Source organism: Homalodisca vitripennis, chromosome 1 (genome assembly GCF_021130785.1).
Source record: "Homalodisca vitripennis isolate AUS2020 chromosome 1, UT_GWSS_2.1, whole genome shotgun sequence".
NCBI classification, from domain to species: domain Eukaryota; kingdom Metazoa; phylum Arthropoda; class Insecta; order Hemiptera; family Cicadellidae; genus Homalodisca; species Homalodisca vitripennis.
In genome coordinates, this window is record NC_060207.1 from 145,530,283 (window position 1) to 145,557,092 (window position 26,810).

Sequence of the window (26,810 nt, forward strand, 5' to 3'; positions counted from 1 at the left end):
ATTGGTGAGAACAGCATGCATGATTGCCTCTTGCATGTAGAGCGCTGGGGGCCGTCAGGATCTTGAGTTCACTTGAAGGCATCACGACAGCTTTCGAGGTAGTTTAGGCCTGCTAGACATCTTATTGCCTTTTTTTGAAGTTTTAGGATTCTTTTGCAGGTTGGTAGCAGATGTTCGCCCCAGGTCACAATTCCGTACCTGAGATGAGATTCAAATAGTGCATAATAGGCTATCTTTGCAGTTTCCAGATTGCTTGTGTGTTTTACCCTTCTTATTACATAAGTGCTTGAAGAGAGTTTTTTACAAAGTAATTCTATGTGTGCTCTCCTGGTGAGCTTTGAATCTATTGTAATGCCCAGGTATTTGGACTGTATCCTGAGCTGCAGTTCCAGCGGATTGGTAGAGGTATTTCTTTGTTTTTTGTGGTGAAAATTAGCTGTAATTGTTTTTTTCTCATTAAGGGCAAGGTCATTTCTTAGGCAATATTGTTTTGTGTAACTAAAAGCAGTGTCAGTAGTTCTTTTCAGGGTTTGAATGGATTTTTATATTTGCTATGGTGTGGGACTGTGTCATCTGCATACATTGTTGTTTCGACAGTATTTCCTTAGGTAGTCTGGAAGATCGTTTGTTAGGTAGGGAAGAAACAGTACCGGCCCCAGTACTGACCCTTGTGGTTACTCCTCTGGGCATTGCTTGTCATGTCAGTGTAGAATAGATTTTTTTCGCTTGTTTTGTTCTTCATGCTCAATTTCAACTATTTGCTCATTGGGGCGTTCTGTCACTTAGGTAACTATGGATATTCTCCCGTTTTCCATTTATCCCTAGGGACTTCATTTTGTTAAGGAGATGGTCATGGTTAAGGCAGTCGAATGCCTTACTGCCAAGTCCAAGAGGGGGGAACAGGCTAGTGACTGCATGTCGTTGTCAAGTTGGTCAATGATGTACTAGCCGTGGGGGAGCTAGTACTTTGAGCCCGTAGTTGTTGACCGCCTTTAGGAATCCATGTTGCTGGTTGGTCATTAGATTGTTTTGTTCTAGGTAGGATGGGGCGCGAATAGCCTATCTCTTAGACACAATTTTTATGGGGTCGTAGAAAAAGGGTTGATATCAGGGAGATCGGTCGGGTTGTTCATTAAAGTCATTCGTTGATTCCACTTTTTATGTTTCGGGGTAGACCTTGGCTATTTTTAGCATCGTGGGGAGGGGGGGCAGGGGGGAGTGATAGCGATTTTATTTATTAGGAGCAGTCAAGGGTTTAGGGGGGGGGGGGGAGCGATTCATTTGGCAGGTTTTTGATGAGTTTAGCCAGAGGGGCGAGATCTCGTCTATACCGAGGATGTTTTGGGTAGGGAGTTTATGGCTTTTATAACGTCAGTCTCTGTTGCTGGTCGTTTTTTATTTAGGTTGCTATTTGTCATGTTTCTGGGTGGATTGTAGATATTTTAAGTAGGCCCATTGTTTAGGTTGTTTGGTTTTAGTGTCTCTTTCTGCGACTGTGGCAAAGAAGGAGTTAGGTGTTTGCTACTTTTTTTTTGCAGTTACTTCCCGTCTGTGACAATTTGCCATTTACTATTTGACTGAGATTTGGCCTGTTGTTGTTTTTTCTTTCGTTGTTTATTATTTGCCAAATTGCTTTTGATTTATTGTCGGACTGAGAGATGTGGTCTGATTTTTGTTTGTTTTTTAGGTCTTTCATGTCATATTCCTGTGTTCTTGATTCATTTTTTTTTTTTCCGTGCTTTTGTCTTCAGGTTTTCCAGTTACAAAGTTCCTTGTTTAAGGCTTCTATTATTACGAATTTTTTAAGGTGGTGCATTCATCGTCCCAGCAAGTTGTTTTTTCTTTCGGCGAGTGATTGCTACACTTTTGAATGGGCAGCTTGCTCGTTAGGGCGGTTTGTATGTAAGATGAGTGGTGGAAATTTGTATATGCTTTGATTTGCATCTTCCGCATTGTATATAACTATTCTCACTCGTGTGTTTTGAGCGTTATCCTTTATGAGAGTCATGGTTTTCTTGTCTTGTTAATGCGTTTTCTCTCAGTTTACTTTTTTTAGTTCTTTATATTTTCCTGCTGTCAGATGTAGTGTGGCCAGTTGGGATGTATGGTCCGAAGGCCAGAGAGAACGACTGAAGTGAATGGCTTGGGCGGCGATATTCGTGCATATCGTGGTCATAGAGGTCGTTCTCGTCTGTGTCTTAGTGAGTCTAGTTGAGTCTGGTCCTTAGGGCTAAGTCTTTTGTTTTGTCAAATGATGTTAAAAATTCGTTAAGCTTCATGTTGTTACTGTCGTTTGCTACGGTTAAGATTGTCAAATCCTTTATATCCACCAGATTTTTGAACCATTTGATATCAGGGAGATCGGTATTCAAGATTCTAGTTGTCAAGATTCAAAAATTCTTTATTCGTTGATATATTATAGTACAGCGTGGTACATGAATAGTGGCAATAAGTTTTTTTACAAATAGTGGGGAATTAATCTATATGTTTGGGGCTGTTATTTAATAAATTAAAATGTCATACAATGTAATAAGAAAATAAAACAATCTCAAGATGCTTAATATACATGAAATACTAAAATTACATTAACCAGGCAATTCACCAATCTATATACCCAATGTAAAATCATCACAGGGAGTACAGAGCCAGAATTATCAAATATATTTTTTTAACTCTTTTTTTCATTTTAATAAAATTTTGTTCTATTTATTTAACTCTTTTGTTGGGTAGTTTTGTTTTAAAAAAGTTATGGCCCATTGTATTAGTTCTTTTTGTTGAAAAATTCTAGTTTGCTGAGGGACATTTCTTTTAAATCTAGTATTATAATGTTTGTAAAAATTTTTTTAGGTTTTGCATTTCCCCGTCTCTCATTTTGTTTTTATATATATCACTGTTGTCTATATCATTTCTCTAGACTGTAAACAGTTTTATTTTCTTGTGTTCTGAAAACCAATGTTTTTGACAGATTCTGTGTTTTTTTTAGCTCTAACATTGCTCTAAGAGCTCTGTCTTTTGTTGGCGTAAACATTTGTTTCTCGTAGCTCTTCAGCTTTGTTTGGTCGTTTGCACCATATAATGAATTCCACATAAGGCTAAGTGTGAATGTACTTGTGTGAATATATCATCGTCCCAGCAAGTCTGTATACTACAAATCTGCGACATCTGTCGGAGTGCAGCTGATACACTAGGGACATTTTATAAATTACGTGCTCTGTATATGGTGTTTGTTCCATGACAGATTCTCGTCAATTATGAGTCCTAAATATTTGTGTGCTCAACTTGGGATATATCATTATTATTTAAATTAATATCAAATGGGTGTTATTCTTGATTGTGAGTGGGAAAACGCAATGAAATTTGATTTTAGTTGAATTTAAGAGTAATTGTTTGTTATCTAAATATTGTTTAATAATTTAGACTAATGTGAGAAGATATTTCTATATCTTCTTCTGAATTACCATGATATAGGTGATGTTGGGTATCATCTGCAAACAAACAAATGCCACAGTCCTGCGGAACCTCACCTTAGTCTTTTGTAGTCCATTAATGTGTTTAACAGAGGAAAAGTAATGGGCTTCATGGATCCTTGAGGGACTCCGTTATTTAATAATTAATTCCCGCCAACCCATTGGTTTGGTTGTTTGCATGGCGCTTTCCAGCTGGTCCGTTAGAATGTCAATTGATTGCTCAATGTTTGATGTCGGGGGCCTATAAGTGCCAAATTACTTGGATTACTTCTTTGTTGATTTTTATCTCGAAAAAGCTGTTTCACACACTAGCTCTTGACTCTTCATTACTAGTTCTTATTTAGTTTGATGGTCTTTTCTAATTCGTTCTTTACATATCCTGCGACCCTCCTTTCTTATGTAACTTCTGCAGAAGCCTCCTATCAGAGTATAGCCATCAATCCGTGTATTTTCTAAGTTGTCTTGTGTGAGCCCGTGTTCTGTTAGTATTAAAAGGTCAGGTCTGTGATTGGCGAGGAAATGTGACAGTCTGTTTGTTTTACCAGCGAGCCAATTTATGTTTTGGTGGGCAATTTTTATTATATTTTGCTGAGAGATGGCTTGCTTTTTTTATTAGGTTTGAGTTCAGAAAATTATTCTGAACCTTTTCCTCTTCCGCTGAGTCATCTCTAAAAAATGTAAAAATGTTGAGTCTCTGGAGAAATTTGTCTAGGGAGTGGTGATTTCATGGGTTGGTCAGATTGTGAGATCAGTTCCAGATTGTCATTGAGTTGTCCAGTCAAGGTTGGGGGGACTTCCCCAGCAGTGTTTTGGTTCAGTTTTTTTAGGCAGGGTTTGGCTGGCTCCCTCAGTAGTGGTTTTGGTTCAGTTTTTTTAGACAGGGTTTGGCTGGCTACCTCAGTAGTGTTTTGGTCTCAGTTTTTTTAGACAGGGTTTGGCTGGCTCCCTCAGTACAGTTAAAGTTAGTCATGCTCAAGCTATGTCCAGTGGTTAAAAAATATTACCTCTTTTACTATACTTGTCAAGATGTTTGGTGAGGAACTCCTCGTATGTTTCCCCCTCACTAAGTACTTGTGCAGTACATGGAGGAGACATTTTTCCCATGCCCTGAGTTTTCGTTACAAAGTGATGTGAGCGAGATTGTCGTTCAACAGGAGTTGGGGATGGTTCTGGGAGGTGGCTAATTCTGTTTAGAACGTTGGATATTTGTAGGTAATTGAAATTCCTGGATGTTAGCTTTTTCAGTGGCTTTTGCCATTTGGAGGGAGACGCTAAACTTGTTTGTCTTCTTAATCCATTTTTGGCTTCATTCCTGTTGTTGATGAAGGGTTTTGTTTTTTCAGTGGTGTAGTCCGCATATGTTTCAGTTTTTTTCTGCAGGTTTGACTGACTCCTGGCGTTTATGGGTAGGCATGCATCTGTCGTGGGTAGGGGAATAGAGGACTCTGCCTCTTGGTTGTCCTTGTATATAAAATCAGTTTTTGGTTGCAGGTTTGACTGGCTCCTGAGGTCGGGGGTGAACTTTGTTCTGTCGGGGGGTGTGGTCAATATGTTTTCTAGATTTTTACTACAAGTTTGATTGACTCCTAGTGTAGTTTGATGCGTGGTGGGCATATTCAAAGTGTTATTTATTTTTTGGCAGCAGGCACTTGAAGCTAAAGTTTTTAATAGTTAGCTCCATTTGAGCAAGCTTTGAATTCATCTCTGACTATTCCCAGAAGTACAGTGGTTTGATCTGCCTCAAACACTTGGGCATCTTTTGTGGGAGATGACGTCTGAGTAGCCGGAAGTCCTTACAGATTGTAGCCGTTATTTCTATGTTTTGGATTTTTTCCTGCAGTCTAGTGTTGGTTTTTTTTCTAGTTCTGCTATTCGTTTTGCATAATTATCAATCATTTGACCCAATTTAAGATCGTGGTCCTCAGAGGAATTCTGGACCTCTATGCGGAATTTCTTTTCTTTATCAAGTTCGGCTTGAACATCTGCATTTAATTGTAGAAGATTTTCAATTTTGGTTAAATATTTACTCATATTGTTTTGAAAACATATATCCATCGGAGCTGCAGGGACTGTGCAATATTGTATAATGTGTCCACCCTCCTTCCCCATATGAGAATCAGGGTAACTCAAACAGGTCAATATTGAATCTAATATACTGTCATTATGGTAGTAATGACAATCTTACCTTTCCTTTCTTCCCTGTTTATTTATATCCCTTTACATTATACTTATGTTTATATTGCTAATAACGTATAAACCCAAAAATTTGTTCCATTCATTTAATGACATGGAGTATTATAAAGTTCTTCAAGTCATCTTTGTGATGGTAAAGTAAAAAAAATGTTGCACTGTTAGATTTTATCTGCCTGCTAATATAACTTTGACTGAGATCTTCATGGTTTGGACCATGTAAAACTATAGAGCTCATTTGATTGGTTAAAGGGCTATTAGTTAACCCCTCAATAAGTGTTTTGACATTACATTACAGTATTTGGGAGTGCCGTTGGCCGAGCGATCTAAGTCGTTGAACTTTGAGTCTGAGTTAGAGATAGCGTAGGTTCAAATCCTGTCTGTGACCGTTGCACTTTTTATCAGTACAATCAACCTCGTACTGTATCGACTCTCCCCTTTATTCTGTTTGATAAGATCCTCGCACAGGCCAGTGGCCCATGAGGACGGACAGAATAAGGCCTAAAGGGGATCAGCCTCTCCTTTTTTTATTAAAAAAAAAAACATGAACTCACAGACTTATGACCACATTATGATGTTTGACATACATATGACACATGTGGTGCCTATCATCATATGATGTATGTGGTGGAGGAATAATCTTGTGTCCAATTCTATGAACTTTTAATTGGCTAAATTACCATTAAAACACTGATTTGGACAGTTCAGAAAACACATGTACCGGTAATTATTTTTGCTTTGTTCTGGTTATTTTATTTTTTTTGGATATTGGCAATATTTGTTCACCTTCTGTCAGATAATTACAGTTAAAGTGGCATGAGTAAACAAAGCAGCAGGACTGGTATGCTGGGTCATATTTTTTGGTTTTTACATTAGTGAAAATGATTTTTGTGTAGGAAATGTTTGGGGTTGTGATATGTTGTATGTTAACTGAAACAAGTTGTAACTCAGGACTGGGAAGTCAATCGCTAGATGGGCAATGATTCTTTTTTATCTGACGATAATAAATAATCTTAAACAAACAAAAATAATTATATGACATATATGTCCACATTTTACTACGATGTTGAGGTTTTACCAAAACTTAGTGTTTTTATTTTACCTTTGTTAGTTTAAAACAAATGTTGCCATAGGGACACCATGGTTGGTAAAATAACCATTTCAAAGGGTTAATGACGCTATACAAAAACTGAAGTTCTCCTGTGTGGAACAGAGCTACATCTTAATCATCCATTATATTGATCATGCTCATCCTTCTTTCATCTCAACTTACTCATCTCATCCCCCATTTATCTAATCTTTATCACCCTCCATTAATTTTCACTTACATCAGCTTGCGTTTGTAAACTTATGTATGTGGGAATCTAAAGTCGGAAATGATCTTAAGTGTTTTTTTCTACAGTATGTTAGTTTATTGTGCTTTTTTCAGGATGAAGGATATGTAACTCCAGATCAGGAAAAGGGATTGGCTAAAGGAGAATCTCTGTACATTCCGTGGGAACACATGCACGAGGATAAGAGCCGACCAGTTTATTCATGGGAGAGTTTCGGGTCTATTGTGATGAACAAAGAGAGCCCATATCTGTCGCAAAGGCCGGATGCAATGGACCATGTGTGGAGAGTGATTCGGGCTTATAATGTAAGCCCTGCCTCTGTCCCCACACCCAGGAAACTTCTCAGTTTGGAGGAGTTGGACAGAGCCTTTAAAAATCTCCTTATTGGAGTTGAGTCAAATGTTTTTCTTTATAGCAATGTAAGTATTAATACGTCTTACAAGAAAATTGGTTTTGGTCTTTAAAATTTGTCTCCAATTGTACTTCTTTATAATAAAAGTACACTTAAGCCAAAAACATAATAATAATCCTTCCAAATATCACAGTTGTTTTTTCAACCACCTAAGGGCAACAAAAATTGACAGACTTACACATCAAAATTATTTTATTACTTTAAGGATTAAGTAAATAAGAGATGATCACTACTTTGCTGTTGGCAGTTCAAAGGTAGCCATACTATAGACACTGGAACACTTTTGTTACAGTAGATGCTCCCATCAAGTGTAAGTTGCAACATTGTGATAGCAGAAGGATGTATTACTGCTTAAACTTATAGAAGGATGAAATTTACATTGAAAATTGTATAACTAGTAGTGAGAGAAGTGATAAAAGAAGAACAAATGTTTACTAATGTTTATTACAAAGATTAGATATAATTAAAAGTCTCACTATACCTTATCGATCATGTTTGTAATAATGTATGGTGGTGTAATAAAAATTGAGTTTTAGAATAAAATCACTATTTCCACAATATTCTCAAATTACAAGCTTTTCCTCATAAAGAATTGTGTAAACCTTATTTTGAGTCTGTGGAGCAATTCAGAACAATTGAAGAGGAATGCTCAGGTTTTTATTTGGTTTCGATTAATGAAAACCCACAGATGTCTTTTCTTTGACAATAGGCATTCTCAAACCATTTAATGCCAAAGTGTTTGACCATCTGCCATATAGTCTAGACCGAGTAGCCAGTGAGTGATTTTTCATCCTCTTGAGTCAACCCCAAGGCATGGTTGGACAAACATTTTACCACCAATAAAAAACTTCTAGAGGCTGTCGAAATGCATTTAAAAGGGCATAAGAAAGCTTGTAAGCTTGAAATGATATGAAAAAAATGTTTTTTTGACAATGCACAAATATTAGTAGTAAAATAATTTGTTGCGTGAGTCTGTCCTCTTTTTTTGTCCATTGGAAATTTAATAAAACAACCCTCACATTTGGAAGGTTTGAGATTTTTTGGGTTTGGTCTTTTCACATTGATGATACAGTGCTTTGTGTGTTTAGATTGTCTTACACAAAAACTGTCTAGGACATTCAGGGATCTTTTATTTATTTCTAATAGTCCAGAATGTCATTTGTTTATTGATTTCTCTCCTACTTTTTGGCCATTTTGGTTCTGCCTGTACATTTTTGTATTTTTACATTTTGCGTTATTCCTTTAATCTAAATAGCTCTTTGGTTGTAATTTCTGGGTATTCCGGTCTCAATATTTGCAGACAAATATAAAGCAACAGATTAATTAAATAGCATTTTTAAACACCACTGTAATTCATGCTTGGAGCACGATAACTTTTGTGTGCATTAAAACACCACACAATGCAGAAAACAGTTTTGGAATAACTAAGTAATACAGTCTTATAAAGCACATGTTTATTAATCTTGAACAGTGATTCAGTAATTTTTTGCCAAATGGTGATCAATTAATTGTTAATTGTATTTGGAATATTTTCTGTTTCAGTCAAAGAAGTCTTTTGTTCTGCAAGAAGGCTTATACTTAAGTGGATCAGATGCAAATACACTAGAAGAATATTGCAGAGATTTCATAGAATGTGCAAATTATTTTTATGATCTCTCCATACTAATAGAGCTACCAAGTCAGTCTACAAGTTGTGTAATATACCAGGTACATACTGACACAGTGATATAATACTATAATATAACAAAATTATATTAAACTGGGCTGTATTCTTAACGGAGTGATGGAGGGGTTTCGACCAGTCAATTTCGGTAGAGGGATTCCCCACCACTCAAGCGTACTTTAATTTAGTCGCCTGCAGGTATTCGTTGAGACAGGAGGTGGATTTTTGTGACGTTGTAGCATTTTTAAAGCTACATTGGTTGTTTTTTTAAATTAAAACTTAAATGAAATGAAAATTTTGGGAAAAAATATTAGGATTTAATTTTAATTAGATTGTGAGATTGGATAAAAACGAATATGTAATCCTTTGACAAGTTAGTACTGGTAAATTTAAATTATTAGGAAGGCAGTTCACTGCCTTAAATTGATCAGAACTTGTCTTGTGTACTGCAGTTACGTGAGATCTGAGAGGGCTATTGTTTCCCGAGTTGGATACGGCTGGGCTAATGAGAGGACACCACAGATGTCCATCAGAGGGGGGTGGAAAGGGAACTATAAAAACTGCCAGCTCATAATTTTCGGCCTTCTTTTGGTAATTATCGTGAATTAAGTTGATGACACTGCGCGCCGTGTTTCTACATTTTTTTCCGCGAGGGATTTTGAGGTAGCACCAAATTTATTGTACGTTATATTGAAATAGTTTTCCAGATCTGATATTAAATCAATTTTGTTGTCTTTTTTATAGGAAAAATTAAATTGATAGAAACTACAGAGCAATCTGCATAACTGATTCGTGATGAACAATAAAGCACAATAGAATCAAACAAGTTACATTTGGTTCAAACTTGCAAGAAAAGTGAATTTTTTAATAACTTTGATTGAATTTTGGAAATTTAGTAATTTATTAATATTTAATTGGAACTGTTTTGTTGTGAATTATTAATTGGAAATTAATTGAACTTTAATAATTGTTTGAGAGAGTTGTATCTTAATTGCAAAGACTTGAAAGTTAAGGTACAACTAGTGGAAAGAGAAGTTTGATTTTTGAATTTTGAGTGAACTTAGAAGTGAACATTTTTATTTTAGTTATTTCCAAGTGGTATTTGATTTTTATTTGAAAACTTTATTATTTTATTTCAAGGAGAGCTCTTTTTTTTTAGTATGATATATTTGACTGAAATTTTTATTTCTTGCCAAAGGACCTTTTTAATATTAATAACCGGTTTGTCAAGTCTTTGCTAAAAATAGAGAGTAATGAAATTCTGAAACATTGAACTTTTTAATTTGCCAGTTTAAAATAAACCCATTATTTTTATTTAGAACTGTGATTTTATTTTAGACAAACCAGATAATACTTAATAGTTAAAAAAATTTAGTAAACTCTGAGCTTACTAATCAAAAAATATTTTATATCGTCTTGGATGTCTGATTGATAATTTTATTCAGAATGTTCTGGAATATTAATATCTACAATCTAAGTCGTTATATACGTGTGAATTTTTATGGTGTCATCGTGCCAGCAGGTAGCAGACTGTCAAGCAACACTAGTGTGAAGTTTTGCTTTAAACTCGAGAAATCTACATCCGAGGCCCTTGAAATCATTTAACAGGCTTATGGAGATGATACCTTAAGCCACACAAGAGTGTTTCAGTGGCACAAAATGTTTAAGGAAAACTTGGAGCTCATCAGACGACCGCTCAGACCGATGCACAGGTGGCCAAAGTGAAAACCGTTTTGGACTCTTGACAGGCGTTTAACTACATCGCCCTTATGAGTGAGGAGTCCAGCCTTTCAGATGGAACCGTCCACACCATTGTAACAGAGGATCTTGCAATGAGGGAAGTATGTGCAAAGCTGGTGCTGAAAGTCTTAAGCGAGGAGCAAAAACTGTTGCAGGTGGAAATTTCACTAGAAATTTTAGACTGCGTCCAGGAGGATGAAGATTTTCTTGAAAATGTTATTATCGGCGATGAATCGTGGGTGTTCCAGTGCAATCAAGAAACAAAACGTCAAAGTTCGGAATGGCACACGCAGGGGTCCCTACATTCGAAAACAGCTTAGATTCAAGAATCAAAACCATGCTGATAGTTTTGTTTTGTTTTTTTTTTTTTTTTTTTTACTGACATGACATTGTTCACAAGGAGTTTAACAACCCAGCAAGACTAAGCAAAAATAATTTTATTTGTTCCTTGGTTTACCTCTTGATTTTCTACCTTGTGTCTTGTGGAGGGTTTTTTATTTACATGGTTAAAATTATGATAATTGTTGGTCTTTGTTCTTGTACCTTGGATAGCTGGATTTACAATACACAATTACAACATGGGGAATGGAAAATTGTAATTCAAATACAATATTTTTCAGCTAAGACATTAAAATCCATAAAATTTGGAATAAATGATTGAGTAGGAATGTTTACTATGGATTAGAAAGAGAGAGACATGACTGCACAAGCCGAAGTTATTACATTTTTTACTGCGAATTTATTTAAGTGGTAACAAAATAGAAGTAGAAAACTGTATAATTGAAATTGCTCATAAAAAACATATCTTCTTCTCTTGGATCCTATTACATTTAGAGAGTAAATTGAGTATACATAGATAACAAATCTCTTTTATTAAATGTTTTCTCGTGTGATATCAATTATTCAATTTAAAAATTATTGAAACGTATTGAAATTCTGTGTTAATGGTAGTTGAAATTGGCTTGTTTCAGGTCTATGCCAATTGCGAATGAATATCATTTTTTTTTTAAATAATGAACATGTATTCAATTGAACCCCAAGTATATTAGTGGAAAAATTTATGAATGGAAACAATATGTCTGGTTATATCAATATGTCTGTGTATTAATTGTAGTTTTTAATTATTAAAAGCGGTGCTGGAAGACAACTTTTAAATTTTGCATTGATTTCTCACATTTTTGTCCTTTGTAAAATAATCTAGAAAAACTTAAGATTGTTTGATCAACTTGTACTGCTTTATTTATGCTGTGGTTTCAGCTACCCAAGAAAGTGCCTTCTAACATTTACCATGTTAATGAATGTGATAGTAGGTGAGACGTCCCCTCTCTGGCTTTCTTCAATCCTACTTTGATGCTCATCAGAATGTATTAATCGTTATCCTCTATCATTATCACTTGTCCAATTCTGAGTGGATTAAGAAACATATTGTGTGAGCGAAAATACACATTGAATTTCATTAAAGAATGTTCTAATCAATAACTGTGTTGACAGACACTGTGCAGCAATATCAGACACTACCTGCAATGTTACCGTGGTATTGTGTTACGGATGCCTCCAGTCCGTAGTCTCCTGCAGACACATCATTGGCTGCAGAGACTGCGGTCCCAGCTCCACTTTCTGGTCAGCCTGTGCTCAGAGGAATCCATGCCTAAGGGAGGAGCCTTGCTGGCCCATCTGTATGACCAGGTGCCACTTGTCAGTCGCACTGATTTGTCCTATGTCCTTTACTACATAATCCAGTCCTGCTGCACCATCTACTTCAAGTGAGTATACAGCTGTTGAGTGGACAAATTTTGCTTTGCTTGAATCGTGATGAAACAAGTATATCTTTTGTAAATGAAAAAATTAACTTTTTAAAAATAATTAAATAATAATTTGGCCCAGATAATACATAACTCATACATGGAGTGATGAGCATTATTTTTAAGCATTCACATGTAATATTCCAGATCAAATGAAAGTATCTTTTATTCATTTTGTTCAATGTTCAGAATATTGTCACATTTATTAAACATAAAATAATTAAATAACAATATAATATATAAATATTTTATCCATCAACACTACAGGTATTTTTCAAATAATACTTACTACATATATGATTTTAAATAAATATCTTCACTATTTTATTAAAAAAAACTTGTTGAAAGATTAAAAGGGTTGTTAAGTAATTTTTGCTTTAATGCTTTTTTGAATTTGATTTGATTTTTACATACTTGTAACAGTTGGAAAAGTTGTAACAGTGACTAAAAAGTTCACTTCTATTTCCTAGAAAGGTGTCCTAAGTTCCATCCCTGTATCTTTATCCATCCAAAACTAAACAGAGTCAATTTATAAAGAACTAGTTTTTTTCATAAATTTTGAAAGTAACTGATTTGTAATATAAAACTATGTTTATTTGTAGAACGGTCTTACAACGCTGTCATGCATGCGTCCACACCAAAAAATACAAGGTGATTTAATAACACCTAAATCATAAGGTGACAAATAATTATCTTTAGGTGACTCAAGTTAATGTTTGATGATTTTATGAAGTGACTCTAATCTTCAAATCTTGCAACTGTGTTTATTTACAGCCTCAATACTATGGAATGTTATCTCATGTGAAAACATGACATTTGGTGTTGCCATGACTGAAAGGTGACAGTGAGACGGCCGTCCGGAAATATTCTTCTAAAACTAAACCGTGTCTGGAGAGGCGGCACAACCGCAACAAGTAGAAGTTATGAATAACTTGACAACATGCTTAAAAGAAATATGGAAGTTCTTTTGTAAATACCCTGCATTATAGGTAGTCAGACTCAAATAGATACTTTGTTTGTTTTTGTCAATGGAAGGATTGTGAAGGAAACACTATTTGTGTTACTAATCTTTTTGTATCACTGAACAAATGCTGGAAAACTCTTGATTCCTTCTCAAATAGATATTAAGAGTATCTTGGAGCAATATTGAAAGTAAAGGATTAACAGTAACAGTTTTCTGTCATCTAATGAATAGTAGAGTAATATAATATAATGGTGTCATTTATATTTTTAGGTTTTTAAAGAAGTGGATTTTTGAAGGAGTTGGTAGTGACTCAAGCAGCAAGTTTTTCATTGAATCCTGTCCAGTTTCTGAGATGTCTTTCAACCGTAAATTTTGGACTCGAAACTTTGTTCTCAACAGAATGCTTGTCCCAGGGTTTGTGAAGGGACTAGAGAATGACTTGTTAATCTGTGGAAAGTCTATGGCGCTACTGAGGCTCTGTGCTCCCAATGTAAGTAATAAATGGAATAGTAACAGTATAGTTCTTTGCATAGTAGGTAAAGCTGATATTATTCACAAATTGCACCTCGGAATTTTTATTTTACTGACTCAATGAAATCTTGATTTATGCAGGTTTCCCACTTGTCATACTACTTTAACTTTTTTTAACGATCCTCTACCTTATTCTACTTTATAGAATATTGTCATATTTAATTACTTGTTTGGATAAATACAAATGTATCTACTACTCTCCTAATTATGAAAATAAATGGAACCCCCACTCTTATCTGATCAACACAGAAAATTTTGTGGATTATTGTTGAATTCTTAACATTGTTTGGCTTTGGACAGCAAAGGCAAACAAAGAGATAACCGAAAAAAAGCATTTGATGTAAAAACATGTTATGAAAAATCACCTAAATATTTTTAGCTGCAACTTTATAACTGATTTTTATTATATTTAGAATGCTGAATTTAAAAATAAAAATTGTTTTTCTCTATCAGCTATAATGAATTAGATATAGAATGGCCAACATATGAATAGATACACCCATTGGTTAAGAAACATTTATACATACTGACAACTTTGTTAATTCTAAACTGTGTATGTATAGTTGGCTGTCATTTTCATCTTTTTCTTCATCTTTTCTTTTCAACTATCAGATAGTTGCATCAACTATTGTTGTTGATTTGACCTAGTGAAAACAGCTAACATAATGTATAAAAAAGGGGATCAGCCTCTCCTTTGAAAAATGTTCTGATGTTTGTTTTTGTGAAAAGGTAAAATGACTTCCAGTCGAAGAAGTTATGCTAATCATCCTGATGTATTTGTCTATGTTTGTGGCGCCTATCCTCTTAAACAAAACAGAAATAATATGCAGTAAACTCCTGCTAATCCGTCATCTGATAATCTGGTACTTTTGATAATATAGTACCAATCTTGAAAAAGCTGTTCGGTAATAAAAGATTAAACTTGGTCACAGTTGACAAGGTCTATTGCACGTAGTAAGTTCGGAAGAGTTGGGTTCAGTCAGATGAAATTTGTAAGTACGATGTTGACGACTCGCCCAGCGTTCATTCTCTCGTGTATCAGTGCTGTACTAAACACATTTCATGGAGGAGGAACTTGAGGTTTTTATCGCATTCTGTAGTTAAACAACATGTGATGAAATTTGGTCTTCTTTGTTCACGTAGCTGTTTTCCACGATCAGACAACTACTTACACGTTCATCAATTTCAAGTTCAGTGACAATATTGTTATTTTTTGTTGAAATTTCATTATGGTATTGCTTCACATTACTCATGGTAGACTCATTAGTCTGAAGATTTGTGAACATTATATATAATACATACAGGGTGGCCCATAAGTCAGTTGTCAGAAATGAAAATACAAAGTTACCAGAAAAGTACAAATACTTTATTTGTACAAAGTACAGTATTATTAATGTAATTACTATTATTTATTTTTAATTATTAGTTTAAAGAGTATCTAACCTACAATAGATGCTCAAAGTGGCTTCCACGTTGTTCTATATAAACATTGCATCTTTTCAACACTGAATTACAAATCCATTTGCAAATGTTTAGGGACTGTAGGTTTTCAAATTCTGATTCTATACGTTCCTTCAAATGATCAACGTCACGAATCTTGACGGAATAAACCTCATTTTTGAGAATACCCCAGACTGAAAAATCTATGGGTGTAATATCTGGGGATCTTGGAGGCCATTCAATAGTGCCCCGTCTGCCAATCCATTCATTGAAGTTTTCATTGAGAAAGTCTCTCACAATAACTCCAAAATGAGGGGGAGCGCCATCTTGTTGCCATATTAACCTTTCCTTAACCGGCTGGACATTTTCAAATAGTGGATTGTTTTCTGCATCCTTTGTAGACTTTTTCTTGGTAATCCATATTCCTTCGACGCTTTCCTTTGAGATTTAGTAGGCGATTGCACAAAACATTGCGCAAAAACATTAAGATTCTCTTCTGTAGTTACAGACACTGTAACTTACCTGTAAGATACCTTTAAAAATGGTATTTTTTACAAAAACATTACCATCCAATTTCAGTACTGCCATAATTTTCTAAAGTATTTGAAAAATTAGCACTGAACTAAATTACAAATTTTTTAGAATCTACTTCAATTTTGACTTATGGTTAATTCTGATTTAGGAGAAGTCACAGTACATTAGAGTCCATTAATAAATTTGTAAATGAAGTGTCTTGGGCTTTGGACGGATCACAGAGAAACATGGGTGTGTTCTGTAACTTGTCCAAAGCTTTTGATTGTGTGAACCATGATATCCTTATAAAAATCTTAAATTGTACAGTTTTTCAAATAGATGAATTCTGTGGATTGAATCTTATTTATTTAATTGGTATCAAAGAACTGTAATTTTTTTTAATAATTTAAAATTTAGATCTCAGTGGGAAGAAATTAAAGTGGGCGTTCCTCAAGGTTCTAATTTTGAACCTCTAATTTTCTTCCATACATTACTGATTATATTATAAGCTGATGACACAACTGCAGTTTGCCGACTCTCACTTTCAAATGGAAAATAAATTAAATCAAGTTTTTTCTGAATTAGCATACTGGTTTGAGGTTAACGGATTGAAATTAAATAAAGAGAAAACTCAACTATTGAATTTTCAAACAGCACAATTAAAGGAGGGTTATAATAAGGATGTGATTTTCTAGGGCGAGCAAATAAAATTGTGTGATAGTGCAAAATTTTTAGGCATTGATCTTGTCATAAACGTTTCATAAAATGTATTGCAAATATTATTAGGAGATTAAACTTGGCATGTTATCAAATGCTAGTATTGCGAAACTCAATTAATTTGGAAACTAGAATAACAGTTACTACAATTTTTTTTAATATATGGTATTGAATTTTGGGAATCATCTTCTGAACTCGATAAAGTTTTAAGATCCAGAAAAAATTTATAAGATTAATGATTTTGTCATTGTTTAGAAAGTTTTGTAGAATTTCTGAGTAAATAATGAAAAATCTTTTTACTTCCAAATTTATACATTCTGAAAACTGTACTAACAGTACAATTAAGCTTTGAATCAGGACAGAACTTTGATCATAAGTACAATACAAGATTTAAAGCCAATTTTCAATAGCCTATACATCGACTGTACCTTGTAAAAAAAACTCCAACATACATGGCAAAAAAAACTATAAGTTATCACTAAAAGATAAACATTTAATCAATTCAAAGACATTCAAAAGCAAACTAACAGATTTTTATTGAAAAAAATTATTTTAGTACTAATGAATATTTGATGGATCCTGAGTTTTAAAATTGTATTTCAGCATAGGTTACAATCAATTTTTTTATATTACCTTCACCTCTTTTTTGTATATAATTATTACATTATATTCTGACAATGTTACCTGTTCCTATAGTAATGCTATGTATAAACTTTTATGTAACAATAAAGACTGATTCTGATTTTGATTATAAGATGTACTGGAATGTGTGCTCTATTTTGTAGAACAAATGCTAAATCAGCTCTCTTTGCTGCTAGTTTTTTGTACATATACAATATGTGGTGTTGATTTTAGACTCAAATATTTATTTAGTTTAGTTGTGACAGTTTGAGCAGTAGTATAATTAAAGTTTTTTAATAAGTCATACTGGTAGAATGTGGACTAGGTTTTATTAAAAAACAATAAGCTCCACTGTCAGCTTTATCCTCATTACAGTTTTTATCTTAGAATAATCTCTTTTTCAGAAATTTGAAGGGGGTTTTCATGAGAAAATTTGTTAAGTAACTTTACTGCTTGACAGACAGACAGATTCATTATATAAATTTCAGTTTCTGTACCAATAATTCTGATTTTATAATCTCTAGATAAATCTGTATTGATTCATCAGAAAGCCAACCTGCAATATCCAGTGGATTAAAATACAACTGTTTGTGCAGTTTTGGTTAACCTCTTTTTATTTAGAATGTTCATTAAATTGAAAGTTCCACTCTCGTTTTATACACTTAATTACTTATACACTTTTTCATTTAAACCAAACATGTAATATGCTTTGAGAGATAATTTTGAAGTTTTGTTATCATATTAAACACAAAAACTCACTAAAACTTGTTAAAAAATATAATATTGAGTTTTAAACACAGAATACGGTAAATACATATATGATTCATTTAAACACAACGTAACCATTTCTGTTCTGTACATATCCTGACCTCTTGTACTTATATGATAGCAGAGCCAAAACACAATACTGGGTTAGAAGAGAATAGCCTACAAGAGAAAACGTGGTAGTTGAGGAAATAGTGCCATTTGTAAACTGTTATTTTAATTTAACAGGATCATCTTGAGAGCCATCAATGTTATTTCATTTTTAATGCATTTTGTTTACAGTTCTTTAAGATATATTTCTAGAGGTAGGAAAAGTAGGCAAAATCTTTAGAATATTCCACTATTTGTAAGTCATTTGAAGCAGAATTTAGAGGCACTTATAATTAAAGGCAAAGAAAATCGGCTTGTCTGAATCGGCAAAGAAAAAATAACTGAACAGACTGAAATGATTTAATTTATTAAAAAATTAATTTTCTTAAGTTATAAGTAATTAAAAACATGTTCCCTGAAGCACATATTAAAAATTCACATTTTAATTTTCATCTGTTTTTCTTTGTACCTTGTTACAAAATGGCCTAAATTTGTTACTTTAAATTCATGTGATTCTCATAGTAGGATTAAAATATTTTGTGCAGTTTATTTTTATCAGGAAAGTAATCTCAAGGGAGATGACTTTTAACTTTTTTAAAATTATCTCAACCAAAAACAAATTGCACTACCTTAACCCTCCAAGTGGTAATTAAATCACAAGTGCTGGGCTGTTTTGAAGCAAAATACATGGGTTCTTAAAAGCCAATTTTTAGATACAAATATACATACAAAGATCATGTGTTATACATCATTTTTTTTTCAGATAAACATGCTTTAGGAAATAAAGATAATTCAGAACAATTACCACTTTTCTCTAAAAAAAAGTCTTGATGAATAGTAAAAAATTCTTTTTTCTTTTTGTTTTTTTTAGATGGTGAGGTATAAATGCGTTTAAAACATGGTTATAGATATTTCAAAATACACAAATTGTTTCAAATTTCATTGTGAACAATAAAAATATCACTTCAAAGCCTTTTGAACAAAAACTACACACACAAAATATAAAAACTAAAAAATGTTCTGCACACCAAAATTTGCACAATGTACACATTCAAAGTAAACACTTCTCAAAAAATATTGGTTTGGATATACATATAACCTCTAAAAAGCTAAATGTCTGTTATAATAATTATGAATAGTAAAAAAATCCTATTATGGTCCTTTTGTTTATATACATATGTATATATACATATTTACATTTGACTAAAGAAACTTAGTCAGTCAGATTCTGATTGCTGCGCTACCCTCTTTCTTCTGCCTCTCCCTACGGGCCTCCTGAAGTGCTTTAAAGCACTGTAGCAACTCATTATAAAATAGAAAATACACACACAAAAAACAAGAATCTATCGCACAGTGAATAATAACACAAATCAAAACAATACGTTGCGGCCGAACGATAACTAATCTAGACGAAAACTACAACAAACTACTGCACGGCGAGCGCAGCAACAGCTGACAAAATCAGCTGACTGTTATTTTTCATTCTACTCAAAGGCTTACAAAGTAGAGCCAGTGCGTAAAGAAATCTCTCCTACGTTGTACTATGAAAATCGCAGAATAATTAAATAAACCGTTTTACGGCAATTTAAAAAAAAAGAACATATCGCACAGTGCGATAGTAGCACTTGGAGGGTTAAACACGTTTGAATTGATCATAACTGGCTTTATAAAGTATGTTGTACTGTTTGTAGGAGCCAGTGTGTACTCTGCAGCAGCAACAGAAGGTGTGCCCAGAGGTGGAGTGTTGTCTCAATAGTAGACACTTGCTACAGGTTGAGGCTCAGTGTAAGCAGTACAGGGAGAGATGTGACACTCTGTGTCTGCAGATGTTCGGAGACGACTCTCCTAGCACTGGGCCGGATGAAGACTATTTTGCCACGGTCAGGGCTAAGTCATTAGAAAAGATAAAACGTGAGTTGTGTCTTCTAAATCACTAACTGCACATTCTTATTTTCATGTTGTCACATAGCTTTCTCAAAATGAATACTGTCAGATATTATTTTAGCTTCAGCCAGAGAGAGAGGAAAGTATGTATACAATCAGATCAGTGCTGAAGTGATTGTAGAGTTCCAGTCAAATGTCATTGCTCCAGCGATAACATGCATCATCGGGTATTCGACATTAATATACAGCCAATCAATATTCGGCTCTATTGTAGTACACAGTTATTACTCTTAACTTATCAATCTAGATATCAAGCTTTGCAAAAGTTTTAAACTTGACGTTTGAAAACAGACAAAATATGTATTTTTTCAGTTGTGAAGTTGTATTGTTACATTCTTTGTTAAATTTTTGTTACAAGACTGTAAGCAATTGATTATTTTACCAAAACATTTTTTTAATCTCCGGGTAATTTGAGCTCACTGTATTCCGGGTTTTTGCTGGACTGCAGTAGTCTCCTGTGTTCTTTTTTGTCTTTCTAAAAGTTAAAAACATGTTATTTTCATTTATCATTGAAATTAAAATGTTAGTAAAAAAAAGAGAATTATAATGTAAAGTTTAACTTTGGTGTATATAGTAAATCCAATCAAATTAAACAAAGAAAACAACTAAGAACTAATACAAACAATTTGATTTTATTGTTTGTTTGACTGTCCACCACAAAGCTATGCCAGCTGTATGTTGGGTTTTACTTAATCAAAGTTTTAACAGGAATACTTGTTTCGTATACCAAATGTTCTTCATAGTATTTCTCTGCTTTTTTTTTAATAAGCAGCAATTCGAATTTATATTTTTGGAAAAAGTTAAAGTGTTATTTTGTAACACAGTGTATGTGAAAGATTGAACTACTTTATATTATGTTATGTAGTAGATTAGGTAAAATTACACTCTCCATTCCATGCTAAAATAATGATTTGTTACCCCCTTGAAATTGCTTTTCATATTCTTATAAAACTTTTACAAATAGGTTTATGGGCTCTAGGAAGATTTTTAATAAATTAGGCCCTATCAATCTGTAAAAATTACATAATTATCTTTATTATTAAAATATTTTTTGTTTACTGGTTTTATATATTTAAAATTATTATTTTGTATATGTATTTGGTATCAGTCGAAAGCTCTTACACTCTAAATGTGCCTTTTGTGGATTTGAAATACATTTGAATGTAAGGGTCTGTCCCAAGGTCTCCCAAAGTTCCAATCTTATGCTTATAAGAGTTTTTTATATTTAGTTTACTAAAACACACGTGTAGCTCAGGCAGTTATTCTCAGTCCATTAGTGAGTTTAATTTCACTTATTTCTTTATGATGGTTTATATTGGTGTATTTTAAATACTTTTTTGGTGTGTTAAAAACATAAGTAAAACGTGATGTAAACCTGTATTTACACTGGTGAGTAAAATTTTGAGAGAACTAGCACAACTACTGTTGCATAATGTGAAAAAGTACATCACTGCATCACTGGTTGTTGCGAGAATCAGACATAACAGTGATATCTCAGTGAATGTCTGTGATTGAAATTTTACTGTAAAACACTAATCTCCAGTTCTTACAAACAAGTATCCTACATTACTCACAACACCACTCGCCGTGCAGATCTGTTTCCATTAGACAGTTTTACTGTCCGAGATTGCTATCCAATTCTCGTGTACAACTGTCTGACAATCTCTCACTGCTCGTGAGAGCTTTTCTAATCGTTTAGACTAGCAATTTTTACTATCGGACACAAAACTTGTACAATTTCTTGCCAGTTTAAATGTAGTTTAACAGTTTATTACAAGTAGGCAGTGCACATACTGCATCAGAAATAAATTAAAAAACCTTATCTATAACATTTAAACTTTGTGAGCTCATTTTACATATAAAAATAATTAAAGTTTATGTAAACATGGGTCTGGAAATGATTTGTTAGTAAGTTACAGCTAGCGTAAGATTTCACCCTAATTTCAGCTCACCATGTAAAACGAGGTCTTCCTGAAATTCTGTTAGGTAGATTAAAGTGTGAACTCAATCGTTTCTTGTGGTTTTTGATCTGATAAATTGAATAAAATAGATCCCAGAACTGTAAGTTAAGTAGTTTTTGTGATAACAAGTGTCAAATGCAAAATATGGTGTGAAAAAACAAATTTTTTCATCTTTGGGTAACAATAAATTTGTTATTTCACCAAAAAACAGATCAAAATTTGTAATAAAACTTGTAGATAACTTAAAGTGGTGTAAATACAGAAATCGAATAGATGGTATCTTGGATTTAGATTTTTGTAGGAAGGTATCAGCTCAGATTAAAATGTGGAAAATTTTAGCAGGTTTTGTATCTTTCACAGCTTGTCAATTTGGATATGTTGGAGCTGACAGCAAGTCAGGAGTGATGAACTGGGGAAAATCCAATATAATGACCATACGTTATACAATGCGTTTCTTATTTATTTTGACCTGACAGATCATCTTGTGAAGTTAGATAGGTGGACGCCATGCCATGCATATTGCAGATAACTAAATGTATTTCACTTAAGTAATACCCATAAACATGATAAAATATGATATAAAGGAGAGTTAATAACTGTTTGGTTATTAGTCATGTTTCAAACTTCATTCTATATACTATGTATAATTAATTACTTATTTTTGTTGACAGAGGTCCAAGAAGAAGAAAAAAGACTAAGGACTGAGAAAAAACGTATTGAGTTTGATGCATTGAAAAAGAACATGGAGGAAGCAGAAGCTCGAAAAGTTGAGGATAAGAAAAGTAAATTGGAAGAAGAAGAAAAGCTGTTACAAGAAGCAATTAGATTAGACCAATTGAATGAGTTGAGGAAAGAAGAAGAAAAGTATGTCTTAATCTCAATGAAATTTCAGCAATTGTTTGCAAGCTTTTCATTATTTTGTAAAAATTTCACGAGTATTGTGCAGTGTGCAGTGTGCAGTGTTATCAAATTGCACTTCACAATGCCCATAATTTAATATATCAGATTAAGATTGTTTATGTATCAGATTATTTATTTAAAGATTGTTTTGAGAATGGAAGAATTGTGACGGAACAGGATTTTTCTGGACATTTGCCATTGTTCTGTGATACAAGATATCAGTAACACTACGTTTACTGGTTGCCTTTATGACAGATCAGATCTACTCTTTTTGAAGGAAACATGATTTTTCTGGATATTTGCCATTATTCAGTGATACAAAAAATCAGTAATGTTATGTTCCAAGATCTGAAATCTGATCTCTCCCTCAGGTGGATAACTAATCTAACATATAATTATGTAAGCTACATGTGTAAATCCACATGAAATGGCTTAATGTGTTCACCTCTGCTATATTTTACCTTTGAAATAAGATGTGCTATAAATAAATATGTTAATTGTTTTTGGAATTCATGACTATATGTCAGGTTATCCACATGAAGAAGATATCAGATTTCAGATCTTGGAACGTAACATTACTGATTTCTTGTATCACTGAATTATGGCAAATATCCGGAAAAATCATGTTTCCTCCAAAAAGAGTAGATCTGATCTGTCATAAAGGCAACCTGTAAATCCAACTAAAATTTCATAACGTGTTTATTTCTGCTAATTTATACCTGTGAGATAAAATTTGCTAAAACTAAATAATTTGAATCTTTTTGGTAGTTCATAATAACAATTAAACAAATGTATATGTAAAAACATCTATTAGTTTCAGTTGCTAAATAGCAGCAATATAACATGAAAAGATTATGCAAAGGATTATTCTACTTTTTTATATTTATACAGATTTTTACACTATAAGCTACAAGCGAAACTTTCAAGTTTTGGTAATCTACAAAAACCATTTTTAAGAGACAAAACTAGCTGTTACAAAAAGGCTTTATTCTCAAATGTAGTGTTACACCTTATTCAGATATTTTCATTCATCCCACAGTATTCCTCAGGGTAATAACTCAATGAACTGATTTTCCTACAATCCTGTTCATAAATTTATTACACAGTGTGAGTTAAAAGTATAGATACAGTCTGTTTAGTTTGTTTATGGATAAAGATGGAGGAATGGAACTTGGGACACTTTTCTAGAAAATAGAAGTGAACTTTTTAGCACTGTTCTAAGCTAATTTATATAATAATCACTAAGCCCATTTTTGGGGAAACTGTCCTGGAACAGCAGTTTTAACATCTGATATAAAAAACAGAGGTTATTAAGTTTTAGCTGTTTTATTGGTTAACGTAATTGTAATTACTAATGCTACTGTAACTTTACATTTGAAAATTTTAAACTGCACCCCAAAAAGCCCATTTTGGGGAAATGGTTTGCTTTTGTTTCCTAGAGGGGCGTCCTGAGTTCTATCTTTGTCAATTTAAGGTTGAGCAGAATCCACCCATGCTTTTAACTCAATTAATTTCAATGAGCTGCCATTTTGAACTGAGTTAAGATAGAAAGCTCTAGTTTCCACTGTTCTTCTTTTATCAAGACCTTTCAAATTAGGTGTCAGTCAATGGGTCTTTACATTAGAAAACTTTCAATCCCTCCCCCCCCCCCCAATCCCATTTTTGGGAAATGGGCAACGTTGTAACAATGACTAAAATGTCGACTTCTATTTCCTAGAAAGGGTCTCGAGTTCCATACCTCCACCTTTGTCCATCAAAAATGTACAGAGTGTATCGATTCTCCTAACTCATACTGTATTCTATTATACAGGCAAAAGACTTTATCTTTTCCTTGCATCTTCTGTTCAGTACAACATTAATACATTTTTTAAATATTTTAGTAAACAACAAAACAAACATCTCATACCTTTTTCCATTTTCAAACTATTGTAAACTTATCACTCGTTTAACTTAATTTCAATCATAATATTTATTTGCCACCAAAATGCATAATCCAAGAATTGATAAATCTCGTTGGTACAGCTGAGTAAAACTCTTACAGCAAACAACAGTACCTAATGGCTTTTTCACAATGGTAATAAAATTGCATCAAGACAACACAATAATTAGATTGACATGGGGGTATTTTACAAGTGGGTTTAAACCATTTTCCTAAAAATGTTTTGTACGAAGTAAAACAGTAAAATGCCATTGGAGTAGTAAAAACCCCTTAACTAGTTGGATGTAATCAATATATTTAATCTTGTAGTTGGCACTTCTTTTGGCATATATGGTTTGTCTGCAGGGTTCTTTATGTTTTTACGAATGAAGATTGTGCAAATAAAATATTATTGTAGAAGTTGTCAGCAAAAATTGAATAGCCTTTTCTAATTTATAGTTCCTTTTATAAAACTGCTTTATATATATATATATATATATATATATATATATATATGTGTGTGTGTGTGTGTGTGTGTGTGTGTGTGTGTGTGTGTGCGTGTATGTATGTATTTCCTCTGACAATATGAGGTCCAATCAAAAAGTATCCTACCTTTTGTTGCAACGTAAAACTGAAGTTACCTGAAAAAGCTGGCGTTAATTTTCTTCAAAATAAGCACCCTGAGAAGCAACACAACGATTCCAGCGACGTTTCCACTTCTGGAAGCAGTCTTGAAAATCACTTTTCGGCATCGCCATGAGATCAGCCGTCGTTTTTTTCATAATTGCTTCTCGACTTTCAAATCTGGTGCCTTTCAATGGTTTTTTGAGGTGGGGGAAGAGCCAAAAATCGCATGGAGCCATATCTGGAGAGTACGGAGGCTGAGGAACTTGCGGAGTGCCGTGTTTCACCAAAAAAGTTTGAACGAGCTGGGAAGAATGAGCTGGCGCATTGTCGTGGTGTAGCCGCCAATTTTGAGACGCCCACAAGTCAGGTCTTTTGTGGCGAATCGCATCTCGGAGACGACGTTGGACACTTAAATAGTACTGTGCATTCACAGTTTGACCCTCAGGGGCATATTCATGGTGCACAACTCCACGGTGGTCGAAAAAAAACAGTAAGCATCACTTTGACATTGCTTCGAACTTGCCTTGCTTTTTTTGGCCGAGGATCCTGGGGAGACTGCCATTGTGATGACTGAAATTTGGTCTCAGGGTCATATCCATAGACCCAACTTTCGTCTCCAGTTATTATCGATGTCAAAAAGTCCGCATCATCCTCACAACATTGCAGCATGTCCTCGACAACATCCAATCGCCGTTGCTTCTGCTCGTCTGTCAGCAATTTTGGCACAAATTTTGCGGCTACCCGGCGCAATCCCAAGTCATCCGTTAAAATTGCTTCAGCTGATCTGAAACTGACATCTAACTCAGTACTTACTTCCTCCACAGTCATTCGACGATTTTCACAGATCAAAACTTTTGCTTTCTCGATGATTTCCGGAGTTCGACTTGTTTTTGGTCGGCCCGAACGCGCGTCACTTTCTGCTGAGGTTCGACCACTTTTGAAACGGTTATACCACTCTTTAATCTGCGTAACACTCATTGCCTCATTTTCGAATGCTAGCTGAATTTTCCGAATGGTCTCACTTTGTTTTTCTCCGAGTTTCACGCAAAATTTAATGCAATAACGTTGTTCCACTTTTTCCGTCATCTTCACAGTTAGAGAAAACCGATACGCGCACTTGACTTATCAGTACATACTGACCCGTCTCCGGCGAACCAGTCGGGGGATCAAGATAAGACTTTGTACCTTTCCTTATCATAGTAGGAACTATT

At 33.9% G+C, this 26,810-nt stretch overlaps 1 protein-coding gene across 1 annotated transcript in view; it reads left to right on the forward strand.

Annotated features, from left to right (window-relative positions):
• The window catches only part of LOC124373224 (gamma-tubulin complex component 6), a 57,738-nt gene that overhangs the window by 15,270 nt on the left and 15,658 nt on the right, over positions 1-26,810 (forward strand). The window contains exons 6-11 of the mRNA XM_046831620.1: positions 7,087-7,410; positions 8,946-9,110; positions 12,298-12,569; positions 13,843-14,062; positions 19,941-20,160; positions 22,826-23,018. Coding sequence (XP_046687576.1) covers positions 7,087-7,410; positions 8,946-9,110; positions 12,298-12,569; positions 13,843-14,062; positions 19,941-20,160; positions 22,826-23,018 — 1,394 coding nt within the window. The remainder of the gene's footprint in view (positions 1-7,086; positions 7,411-8,945; positions 9,111-12,297; positions 12,570-13,842; positions 14,063-19,940; positions 20,161-22,825; positions 23,019-26,810) is intronic.